Consider the following 12,807-nt stretch of genomic DNA (forward strand, 5'->3'; position numbering starts at 1 on the left):
TGAGCGCTCCTTTACAGCCAAACACCTTCCAGCCTGCGAGCATCACCCGAGCACTCCGGGAGCCTACCACAGCTTCAGCTCTTCCCCCATTTTATAGAGATCAATTATACTGCTTCCCATCCACTTCATTTTCCCAATCAATTTGGCAGTGCTAAACAGCAGTTTGAGTATGGATCTCTGGCTGCCAGGAGTAGCAAAGAAAACAAAAACAAATAAATCAACATAAAGGTGATCTCCTCTGGAAAAAAAAATAAAAAAGGCAGGCAGTAGCTCCTCCCAACCAACGCCAAGTGCTGGAAATCACAAGGCTGTGCCTACACAAACACTGACATAATGCTGCAGACTCTCCCTTAGCAAGCTGTGTTCAGCACACACTGCAAATGCTGAGTTGTGCTTTACAAACGTGGTGTTGTGGTCAAGTAAAAAGTGGAAGAAGAAAGATACTGGACAAGAAAGAGGCTTTATTATTACCAAACTCCACTACATGGCATTAGGTGGAACTGTGCATCCTCTACATAAAATTTTACTTGCTTTGAACAATGCCTAAATGTTACAGACAACAGTGATATACAGAATGAATCTCCTGTCATTTGGTAACAGCTAGCGATGAGAACAGAGCTCCTGGCCACTGCTGTTGCACCCAGCTGGTTCCAAAAGGGGCAAATTCTACCCAAGTTTCTCTGCAAAAAAAAAATCCTGGAAGGAGCACCATGTAAAAGGAGAGGTCTGCTGCGAAAACAGACCCCAAAAGACCTGTGGCAACACAGAACGCCACGCACAAGCTCTTTTCATGACAGTGGGGCAATCGAACACTCTGAAGCCCCCGTTCTCACTTTCTTTTCCCAAAATACATACAACCTTACGAGAGAGACGAAGAAAAGGAAAATGACTCCCAGAGCCTACAAACAGTACGCCTTAGAAAAATCTTCCACCTCACCAGAGGAGCATGAGACAAGAGAGTAAGAAATAAGAGCTATCTGTTGATTCCCCTCCTTCCCAGCCCACACTGTGCGAGGAAGGGAGAAAAGCAGCTTTTAATGCTGGATGTAACGCTCTGGTTTTCTTGGTTTAGGGCACAGATGACCCAGAGCAACATACTTATCATGCTTTTCCCCTATATGACAAAAGCTTGATCACCTACACTGTATATAAAAGCAGCTTTTTTCTTTCCAAAATGTATACACTGCTTAGTTACTTACCTACTTAGATCACTCACAAAAGGTCAGCAATCTTAACGCGTGAGACCAGCAGCAAAGAAAAGGCCTTGAATACCAGACCCCACTAGCCCACAACTATTAAAATCCAGGCCAGCATAAAAACAGCATGTAAGCACAGTCACTGACTTTCAGGGAAACAGCATTTGGAATAACATTTCATCTTTGAAACAAAGAAGAAAGCCGTGACTTAAGAGGGTGCCTTGCGGTTAAGCACTTACTCCCATCGATACTCTGTCTTTGCAGGTGAATAATCTAGTTTCTGGCAACAATTTCCAACGGTTAGTTAAAAACAAGTATAAAAATACTTTGTAACATTTCATTAATTTTCCTTCTCTTTGCTTGGGAAAGCTGAGACCACCAGGAACACATCAAATTGCTATTACTCAATGCAGTTTGTCACCACTCCTCTGCTCGGCTGCGCTGTTGTCAAATTGAAGTAGCATCACTCCGCCTGACCTCTCCTCATACAGAACTGCTGTACGATTTCCAGTGATCATCATTGTCACCTCTTCTCTGCTATAGTCCAAGGTAAGGTGAAACTTCGGACAATCCATTGTCCACTCACCTGCCTCTATTACAGTTCCTGCCTTAAGTGCTAATATTGGATTATTACTCAGTTTTCCAATTTATTGCTCATGTCCTCTCACAAACCTAAAATACCATTCAAAATATGGTTAACAGAAGATTTTGTTGCCTTCTCTGCTCTTGCAATTCATTCATGACAGTCTCATACATACACAGGAAAAAACGTGGTGATGAGATACAAAAAAATGTTTTCTCTTCTTTCACTTCTGCAAAACTTCTTTACATATTTCTCTTGAGCACTTCTACAGACAAGGGTGGACATGTGCCTTCAGCAAAGTGCCAAATCTCACTGCAAACTACAACTCTTATTTTTGAAAACGGCCATGGCATAAGTAACCCACAAACTCTACCACGTCAAACAGAAGGTGGGAAGTTGCAGTGGGGTTGATGTAACCCTCTGAACAGTTTTGCTCCTCTGCCTGGTTCCCCAGCAAAGCCACAGTTCAGCGTAGGCACCCCCACCGAGGTGGGAAGACAGGCCTGCTTCCTTTCCAAAATATACACACACCACATCTAAAGGCATTTCATTCCATCCTCCCCTAAGTCTGCAGATCCTAAAATAGTTGTCTAAAGGCAAAACACAACCCTTCTGCCTCATACCTTTTTCTTGAACGTCTTGAGCTTGGCAGAGTGCTTTTGCACATCGGAATAGGTCAAGTTTCACATTACGCTGACGTTTATATAGATATTTCCTAGATAGTGTGCTGTTCCTGTCACTTGGTGAATCAAAACCTCGTGCACTGTCACCTCTGAACAGACAGGGATCTCCACTGGTAAAAACTACAGTAAAGCTCATAATACACTTAAAGGTTAACATGCTCTGAAGACTTCATACAAGAATACAGATGTGATCCTGCTAAGAAAGACAGCTGTAGGGAACAAGCCTTTTAAAAAAAGTTGTTCCAACCTGAACTGTAATGGAATTAATTTAGTTCAAAGCTTTAAAGAGCAAGAAAACTTTCATTTAATTGGATTTGTAAGCGACCTAAACAAACACACAGCACCACTGAACCTAGGAAAATGAGAGAAGATTTCGGTAAGTCTCAATCGCTGCTTGCTTCTTTTTAAAGGGTTTGTTTCAACATGTCATAGTCAAACAAGTCAAACCTGCACTATCACTCCCACCCTCTAATACAAAAACATTTAAGCACAGATATATTTTAAGAAGTAGCTCCTTTGTTGATTGACAAGTGGCAAAATTGCTTGCAAAATAAATTCTACCTCAATACCATTTATTGTCTGAAGGTCCTCCTCATTCCTTGTCAGAGCTTTTCTCTTCAAATCTCCTTAACATCACTGATGTCGAGCACTTTTGGAGTCAACTCCCTATTTTCTGATATTATTTACACTGGTCAGGTACTCCTAAGCAATAAAAAGAAGCCTGAGAAACCGTATGCCAAGCCACACGAAGTTAATTTGAGCCACTCAGCCAGCAGAGAGCCATGCACCCACAATGAAATCCAACGGGCTAAAAACTTTTTCAGAAGTAAACTTTCTGCTGGAGGAAAAAAAATAAAAGCAAACCTATGTCCATTTCAAAATTTTCTTAACCAATATTTACCTCAAATATAGCATCAGAACTATTAAAATGAACAGAGCCTGATCTACAAGGAAACTTGTTGGACTCTGTTACCCCATGTAAAGCCCTTACACGGAGCCAAGACAAGCATGGCAGGTACACCCACCAGCTTTATTCTTAATAACCCCCAAAAAAGTATTTTTGAGTGTACATGCACAAAGCCTACTTGGTCACGCTTTAGTGCACATCATGTAATGCAAGTATCCAAACTAGACAAGAGGTGCCAAGGAGCTGCACATTGATCTTGAAGCACAGCGACCTGTGCAACTCTGTACATGTCAAAACCCTAGAGGATAGGTGCTGAGAAGCACAGCCCCCCAAAAAATAACAGCTAAAATTTGTATGAGGGCAGCTGAATGAGCGTAACAATGCTATGTCTGAGTCATGTAAAGGAGAAAAAACAAGCCTGAAACTAGACAGCACCAAATGAAGTATTACAATAGGACCACCCAGCCTGGTTGCCTACAGCCTCTCCCTTTGTCAGTTCTTGGGCAGGGGGGAAGGAGACAAAGAGCAATAGCTCCCAACAATCTGCAGTTGTGTCAATAAAGACAAAAGCCAAAATATGTACAGAAGTACTCTCGTACTTCCGTATGAGAATTCTCACACGCACTTCGAGTAGCTGCTGGATTATGAATTTGTACCCAACAGCTGATGTTAAGACTTGTGCATAACCTCACAGAACTCACGCTGCCTTTTCAGGACTTGCTGTATTTCCAGGCTCCATAAAATATGTGCGTCTCGGATGGCACACAGCTCTTACACTAAAAGGAGCTCTCGAGTTACTTCATTTCTTACTTCTCATGTGCACGTTTCTGTATAACGTGGGTATGCATCAGTCAACATGACTTCCCGATTTAGTCAACTCTGCGTGCTTTTGCAAACCTTCGCTGCAGTTTGCAATTACTAATAAGGAAATGCAGGTGATTAGTGAGAATATTTTGTACGAGGATGGTACATGAAACGTTCTTGTTTACAAGCTATGGTCAAAAAACAGTTAGATTCTTCTGGCATGAACTCCCATCACCATAGTTTCATCATGCCCAGAACTGTATTGCACAAGTTTTCACTTCCAACATGAATAGCTGCAACATATTTAAAATTGTCTTTAGATTACTCATTGTCCTAGGCTACTGGCTTTTCCCTGAATTTGCAGAGACAGGCAACGCACAGGATATACAGCTGCCAACAACGCAAAGCAGAACTGAAAAAGGTGTTCTATCAAGACAAGCTCAGCTTATAAAGAAAACAGAAGCACTTCAGATGTTAAATATTAATGGCTTTTAAAACGTTTCACCAATTGGATGACTATACGAGGGAAGGATTAAAAAAAAAAAATCAGAAATATACATCCGATGTAGAATGCAACCGTTTACCAAATCACTTTAAATGCCCAACTGATATCACCTGAAACATTTAAGTATACTGTCACTCCCTAACTCCAGAAGTTCACTGAAGTCCACAGCTGCTGAAGGCACTCAATTAGAATTGAGTTTATAAGAACTAGGCAAAATATTTACAAGTACGGGAGAAAAACAGAGGAGTTTACATCATCTTTGGCAACGGTACATAAAATATGGTGTTTCTAGTACACTGTCCAGCTGCTTACAGAAAAAAAAAAAACTCTTATTAGGAAGGCAGGAAAGGCATGCTAATCAAGCAAGCAAATGCTATCTTTTTCTAACACACTTCTAGAAAAAAAAAAAAAAAAAAGAAAACATTATGAAAACATCCAAAGCAAATATTCATGTTCAAAATAGTAACCAATCACTTAATCTTGGTATGTCCCAGATTCTTAAATGGTCCTAGTGTTCTCCAAATTACTATCAGTTATCTGAAGGAGTAGTTATTTAAGCCATTAACATTAATATATGAGAAATTAAAAAAAAAACTTCTCCATTAAAAGTTAAAAAAGTAAAAGACACCTACCTATAATACCGAGATTGTAAGTATGTTGAACAAATAGTCTTTGATACATGGCTGGCAGACCCAAAATCTATTACTTTAACCCGGTAAGGCTGCCGAACAGGATCCACCAACATAATGTTCTCTGGTTTGAGGTCAGCATGGATTAAACCAAGACTTTTTAGTTTTTTCAGTGCAGTGGCCACCTGTTGCAGAATAGGCCGTATTACTTTCAATCGAAGAGGGCTGAATTTGTTTTGTTTCAGGAAGTCGTATAAATTCTGTTCCAACATCTCAAAAACCAGACAAGTATGGTTACGATGCTGAAAGCATTCATAGGCTCTCACAAAATTGAATTCGTCGGCATTTTCAGTACTTAGTCTTGCTAATATGCTCACTTCTATTTGTCCTTGGCGTGCATACGAAGGATGATTCTTCAAGATTTTGATTGCCACGATCTCATTCGTCCCCCTTTTCCAGCACTTCACCACTTGTCCAAAGGTCCCTCGCCCAAGGAAGTCAAGAACCTCGTAAGTATTTTTCACAGAGCACAATACCTCATGCTGTACTAGCTGGTAGTCTCCATCTCCACTTGTACCACCTTGTTTTGAAGTCGCAGCAGTTGTCACAACCGTCACTGGGTTTCCTACACTGGTTTGCAACATCGCAGGCAATATGGACAGTTCATCAACGATCTGCATCGTGCCGTTCTGATTATCCAGCTCTTCACTCTTACGCTTCAATCCACATCGCTGGGGTCCTTCCAGTATATCTAATCTGCTTCCTTGAGTCCCAGTTGGAGGTGCCTCTATCTGAGCTCGCTGCGCCCGCGCTGCTAACGCTTTTGTAGCACCTGCAATATTTTTTAAAGCAACAGCATTTGACTGCAACAAAAAGTTCTGTCCTCGAGGTCTGTCAAATGGGTTTTTAGTCTGAAAGAAAGTATTAACCCTGTGGGGAGAAATTCCAAAGTTTTTACCATTCACGTAGATTTGCGGGTAGGCTCTTTCGTGGTACACGCAACTGCTTGGTTCTAGTTTGAGTTTCTTCACACTACAAAAGGCACTTGACTGGGTTTGATAAACATATGGTGGATAGACCAAGACTTGTGAGGCCATACCTACGGAGGGAGGGAAAAAGAAAAAGCAGGTTAGAATTCTGCATTCGCATTTCCAAAGTTTGCAATAGTTTCCCCACTAAAAAAAATAATAATAATAAAAAAAAAAGGACAAGTGTACTCGCTAAACTACGTAGCTTGAATTTTGTATTGAGTTTCTTACAGCAAAAAGCAAGCTCATCATGCCTGACCAGTGCGGTGCCTTTAGCACAGACTGCAGCAGCAGCAGATTACATTAGTAAATGTTTTCAGCAACTGCACGGGGCAGAAGAGAGAGAAGTCTGCAACAGGCCAGCGCCAATGATTTTTGATGTGAAAGAACCAGCTTTGTGCCATAAGAACTCTGCTTTCATTTAAAAGCCTCCAGCATTTCTGCATACGATGATACCGCAGCCTTCAACAACTTAAGGTGAAAAAAATACAATTATTTATAAATGGCGATGTAAAAATAACGCCATGGGCTGACCCTACCCTCTGTCCTACCCCTTTGTCACAAGTACCATCAGGCTTGGAAGAGCAAACAAACGACACAACGCTCAAGGAATTTCACTGCCATGAAAGTGACAGTGCAAGACAGGGCCCAAAATACCGTGTGTGCACACGTGTTCACGTAAACGATCGTCGCTTTCTGCGTAAATTAAGATGCACAGTAATTAGCCCATTCACGCCGTGCAGGTACTTTAAGTCGTACACCTGCCCGTTGCAGAACTTTGTGTACCAGTGGCACAGCGGCAGGGGGGAGAGGCACCAATTCCCACCTTGGAAATTAAATATTAACCACGTTCTTTCGGGTATGCTGACTTTGTGAGTTGGACCCGTGCGTGGGTTTGTGTATTTCTGCCAACACAATTGCTTCCTTGCTACAAGAGAAGTGAAAGTTAAACTAAAAGCGGGTAACTTTGACTTGGGAAGTCACAGTCAGGTTGAGATCCAGATTTCCATCCGATCCACTTCTCCCTTCTTGAGGCCATCACATTTTCAAAAGGCCTCTAGAGCTTTCCAGCCTCCCTTCCCAAACCACGAGCTGAGCATGGCATTACACTGGATGGAAAAGGGACATGACAGCAGTGCCTTGCCTGCATGTAGGATGAGGAATCCCAACTCCACCTCAAAATGCAGAGGCAGAACAGCTCTCAGATGCCAGACCTTCCAGCTCGTCCAACCCTGCTGCGTGCCACTCCAGATCTGTCAAACACCAGCTTAAACCTTCGTGTCATGTAATGCTAAACACCAAGGAAAAGGCACTGACTCACAATCTCAAAGCATCTACAAACATTCTCCAAATTCTTGGATCCTCTCTTAAACAACATGCCCCGTTAAAAAGTGCCCGGCTGTGTTTAAATGGAAGAACACTTCCAAGTACCCCTCGCACAGCTTTAATAAGGAGAGTTTTCATTCCATCCAACATAACAAATTCATGCATAGAGTATGTTTGGACCTACATTAACAAATAACAAAAAATAATAATAAAAAAAAACTTTCTTGCCCTGCATTTCTCTTGATATTCTTGCTGAAATGGTTTAGGATTCTGTGTTATCCCCCCCAAAAAAAAAGTTATTTAAACTGGTTGAAGCTAACACATAGCAGAAAAGGTAATGCGCACAGCAACACAAGGCTTTGTGTACTAACCCCAAATAAGTGACAGTAATCCAGAGAAAAGGGTTCGGGGACAAAACCCATTCTTGCTCCATTTCTAAAACTGTCTCCATAGCTTTTGTGATGGGTGAGACTTTGAAACAGATGGGTTCGTTTCTCTTCTCTGGAGTGCTTCACATAAGTTAATGAATCGAAACATATTTAGGCAATCCCGCATACAAGTATTAATTCAAAACAGGGCGGTAAATCAGCAGGCAACAAAGGAGCACTGCACTGATTTAATCTGAAATGAAGCTTTAGTTACAAGAGGAAACAAAGCCCAACAAGCCTCCACGATGCCGTGGTTTTAGAGCTTGGTTTTATTTCTTTTCCTATGCCTAGGCCAGCCTTTCAGTCGAGCTGAGCAGCACACCCCTGAAGCCCACCTCCCAGCGCAGCACAGAACAGCCCCTTGCTTTCCTGCTCCAGGAGGAGCCCATGGGCTCTCCCCCACTTGTGCTGGCTCAGGAAGACAGTGAGAAGGCTCAGGTTTCGGGTGAGCACAGCGTGTTTCTGGCTTGTAGGGTGTGCTGCGGTGCCCAGAGCTTCTGGGGGCAAGGAATCCAGGAGACTCCTCAGGGGAAAGCAGCGATACGCTTGCAACGCCGCCCCACCAGCAGTTCTGCTCCCAGATAAGAGGTGGTGATTGAGCTGTTATGAGCACATTTTAGCAATTCGGGAACGAAAAAAAAAAAAAACAGTTCAGCACTGAATAAAGCAGATGACATACCCTGGGAAAACAATCTTTGGTGCGATCATGGCAGACTAAACTCTAAAAGTCAAACTTCACTCCAGAAACGTAAAAAATGGTCTCGAGTTCTTGAATGAACATCCTATCTATGATGCATTTTCATTTGGAAACACTACGACATCTTCACATAGCCACAGAACAAGACAGTTGTGCAGGCGTTGCCATGAATCAGGCACATCAGAAACCCTGCAGCATCCTACACCCAAGGAGCTCGCAGGCGGCGCTCAGAAGGTGTTTCAGGGAGAAGTGCTCCCTGCATTAACCTGCGTGCTTCACCTCGAGAAGCTAACTTTATTAATAGAACGAGTTTTCCCCCCACCCAGATGAAAACCCAGGCACAGACCCAGTCAGCAGAGCTGTACAAGCAGCCCGAGAGGGCAAACTGCCAACGCACCCTTTCCCGTAACAGGACCGCCACGTTCGTGTGGGCTTATCGATTTTTTAACATGTATTTTGGGAGGTTTGCCTTAAAATATCATGCGACAGCTACACTGCAAAGAATAAAAGACCGCCGTGTCGCAGCGTTGGGCACTTGTGATCTTTCTGAGGAGGCCTGCTGGTTCAAGCAGGCAGGATATTGCGCGTTTGCACCTACCGCAGAGTGGATTCTCCCTCAGCTGGCCCTGTCACAAATCATTTCACTGAGCCTATACATCTCTCTGCACATTTCTTATCAGCACTGCTCCTGCTTCCTCATACAAACTGCAGCTTGTCAGGCTACATCTACATTAACAAGCGGAGCAGCGCAACGAGGAGAGGGGTCTGTAGAGCAAGGCAGCTGGTGCCGAAGGAAATATAAATCCGTTCTTTATTTAATGGAAAAAAACACGTTTTCCCAAAGAAATGGGAACAACAACGAGCAGAAGGCATGTCACCATTTGCCCCTTCCAGCCTGACTTCTCTCCACACGCCCGGGTTCCCGTTCACCCAGCCGACCGGTGCTCTTCACCAGCTTCTTCAAACTATTTCCCCAGCCTTCTCAAGCAGCCCGAGACAAATCCATAAACATGACAAGTTTGGCAGACTGGAACAGGCTGGAGAAGCACAGGCTGTTCCAGGCTTGACCACCATTAATAATTAACTTGAAAATGACATTTCCTCCTGAGAGAGTGAGCGGGGGGAGGGAAGAAGAGCAAGGAGAGCTGGTAAAAGCCCTGCACTACAGCTGGGGAAGAACTGCCATGCTGTAGCTTTAATGCTCCTGCACAAGAAGCGGTGCCTTTTAAAGGCCTGGAGAGCTGCAAGCCCTAAACGAGCCCGGGTAGAAGCCCCTGTACTGGGGCAAAGCCTGGCCCATGGCAAGAAGCTCCTAATAGTTACAGTTTAACTACAGAAAACTTCTTTTCCAGCTTCTTTCAAGCCCAGGGGGTGAGAATTGCAGCTGACTTACCGGGGAGAGGCAGAAAGCAGCTGGGCAACAGGCAGGATTTTCTGAAAGTTCAGGAACTTCGAGCACATGCAAGATGTCAGCAGCAGCACGCCTGAAGTGTTTTAATCTGCACCCCTTTAAAAGCACTGACAGGTAACTAACAAGACTTTTTCCCAGGAAAAAAAAAAAAAAAAAATCACTTTTTTTATTAGGTGCCAATCAACTTTGGAAGTTATTAAGCAAAGGCAGAACTGAGTTAGTTGCCCTCTCTTTCCACACCAGAAGCCTTGGTGCCGGGAGCAGTAGCATCTTCGTGTTATTGTTTGTCTTGGCTCCAGAGCAGAACAAGCTGTCCCGACGTGGGCACTTTCATACCAGCGCCCTGTTCATACCACCAGCCTCTCTTACTGCAACTGCACGGTTTGTAACAAAGCCCCGGCCCTTGAGATAGCTCGGAATTTAAAAAGGAAAACACACCTGCAGCAAGAGCTGGGAGTCGAGAGATGCAAGCCCAGGGAACCCCGGCTGCCCCGCGCCCTTTCCTGCAAAACCTCCGAGCCACAGCGCGCAGGGAGCTCGGCAGAGCAGCCAGCAGCTTACAGCAAGGACGTACCGTAGGAATGGTTTCCTCACACAGCCCCAGAGGCGAGGCCGACCAAGCACCACATCGCTCAGAGGGGCCGAGAGGCACACGCGCAGGTAGCGAGGGGCAACGGGGCCGGCAGCAGCCTCGCAGCGCTGCCCAGTATCAGGCATGGAGCTTGCTCCCCGCAGCCAGCAGTTCCCCGGCCGATTTGGACAGACAGGTAGGGTCTGCGACTAAAGCAGGTCTATTAGTGACGAGAGCTCTCAGAGCTTAGGCATTTTTACCCATCCGATGCCAGCAGTGCTGTGAAGCTGAGCCCGCTGCCGTCCTTCGCCTGCTGGTGCCCAGAGTGGTGCCGGAGGCCGGGGCAGGACGGGCAGCCACCCGTGCGGTGACCCAGCTCCACGGCTGTATGAGATAAGGTTACATCCAGCCCAAGAAGAGTGCTACGAGGCTCATTTGGCAACATCTGAGAGCTCTCCTAAGACGCAGGATTAATACCAGACACGGTACTCAAATTGCACTGCTGTGGTCTTCAAAATTCTTTTTTTTTTTTTTTTTTTTCTCTATATAGCACGGAGTTTACTAGTAGTGCCTTTACAGTTCAAACAAAATATAATAACCAGGTTGACCGAACAGCCTGTTTGGGGGGAAAAAAACCCTTCAGGACTCAGGAAGCCACAGAGAGCTATGTGTGGCTGGAGCCACCGAGGGCTCAGCCCAGAAGAACACCTGCAGCGTTTATTAAAAACCCCTCAACGATGGGAAATGCAAGTTTGTTCAAGTGCGATACAAACGAGCCACAGCACCGTTGTCTCAATACTCAGAAACAGACCTAACACCGTGGATTTAATGCAGATGTATTGTACATAAAGTATCCCAGTGAACTCGTGACTCAGTGCTGCCCTTTGTACCAGCAGGGAGACCGAAGAATACAATCGCTATATTCATAATTTCCACAAATATGAACAGCTCGATCTTGTGATTCCAGAATGACTGCAATCACAGTGAAAAAGACCAACGGAACAATACTTCAAGCGTTTATTTTTCTGCCAGGCAAGAAGCAGTTCTGCAACTGGAAAGCAAACTGAAGTTGGATCTGCCACCAGCTCTGCATTAGGCCACGCTCCCTCCATCAGAATGTGCCACCATCAACACAAACGGCACTGCAGCTCGCCTGGGGTTCCCCAGCCTCATCTCTCCTTTTAAAAGACTCATTCTTTTTGACCCTGGAAATATCAGACCCACGGAAATAGAAGTCCCTAAAGCCCATGCCTCCAGGTTCTGCGTGCAGGTACAGCGCCGCAGGACACTCTCAAGCCACTGCTGGTGCCTGGCCCTCTCCATGCAGGGAGCGGGATGAAAAGACTTCTGCCACCTTACCAGAAGTAGAACTAAAATTGGTAGAAGAGTTAACTCAAACTACCTGTTGGTAAAACAGCACCTGGAATACTGTTTTATTGTTTCTTAAAGCTACCTAAACAAGTATGTATGCCACTTTTCCTTCTCAACTATTCTACTCATTCTATTTTGATTTCACTGCTTAATTTCACATCCTTCATCTGCGCTTGTTATAACCTAACATTCTTATATATTATAAGAAGTGGATAAATCCAGCTAAAAAAATTGATTTAGAAATTTGATTTTAGAATAGTTCTAGCCAACACCAAATGCAGCTCCTCCAGGAGTATAAACCTGCAGGGCTATTTTCTTCATTGGTATTTCAGCTTTGTTCCTAGACCTTCTGAAACAGGGGATGGAGAACAGAACAGCTAATACACCAGAACATCTGTATGCCCATGATAGAGTCCCCTATCCATACACCTTATTCTTCATTAACCTTTTTGAACTACTCAAGGTGGAGGAGTTTTTTTTTCACAACTATTTTCATCCTCTCTTCTTAGAAAAGATTTCCAGCTGGACAGAGCACGCAGAAGTGCAGTGGCTCAAGATTACTGCTCTCCCCGTAGGACTTGAGCATTAGTTTGCGACAGTACACATGCAGATAACCTGGCAAGTTCACCGAGTCTGAGGTGATGAAAAGATTTGCAATTTGGGGTCTA

The 12,807-nt window shown here is 44.2% G+C and overlaps 1 protein-coding gene and 1 long non-coding RNA gene across 7 annotated transcripts in view; one reads left to right on the top strand and one right to left on the bottom strand.

Moving 5' to 3' along the window:
- HIPK3 (homeodomain interacting protein kinase 3) overlaps window positions 1-12,807 on the bottom strand; it is a 74,563-nt gene that overhangs the window by 46,254 nt on the left and 15,502 nt on the right. For 4 of the 6 annotated variants that reach the window (XM_084520206.1, XM_084520209.1, XM_084520205.1 and 1 more), the window contains one exon: window positions 5,311-6,406. In XM_084520206.1, coding sequence (XP_084376332.1) covers window positions 5,311-6,404 — 1,094 coding nt within the window. In that variant the 5' untranslated portion in view covers window positions 6,405-6,406. Of the gene's footprint in view, window positions 1-5,310; window positions 6,407-10,771; window positions 10,899-12,807 lie in introns of those variants that run through there. The other 2 variants (XM_084520208.1, XM_084520210.1) reach the window with 2 other exon arrangements.
- Window positions 10,827-11,759, top strand: LOC311437225. Its single transcript, XR_014693374.1, has 2 exons — window positions 10,827-10,964; window positions 11,319-11,759. It is a non-coding gene; the product is annotated as an uncharacterized lncRNA (long non-coding RNA).

Source organism: Aythya ferina (genome assembly GCF_964211825.1).
Source record: "Aythya ferina genome assembly, chromosome: 5".
Classification (NCBI taxonomy): Eukaryota; Metazoa; Chordata; class Aves; order Anseriformes; family Anatidae; genus Aythya; species Aythya ferina.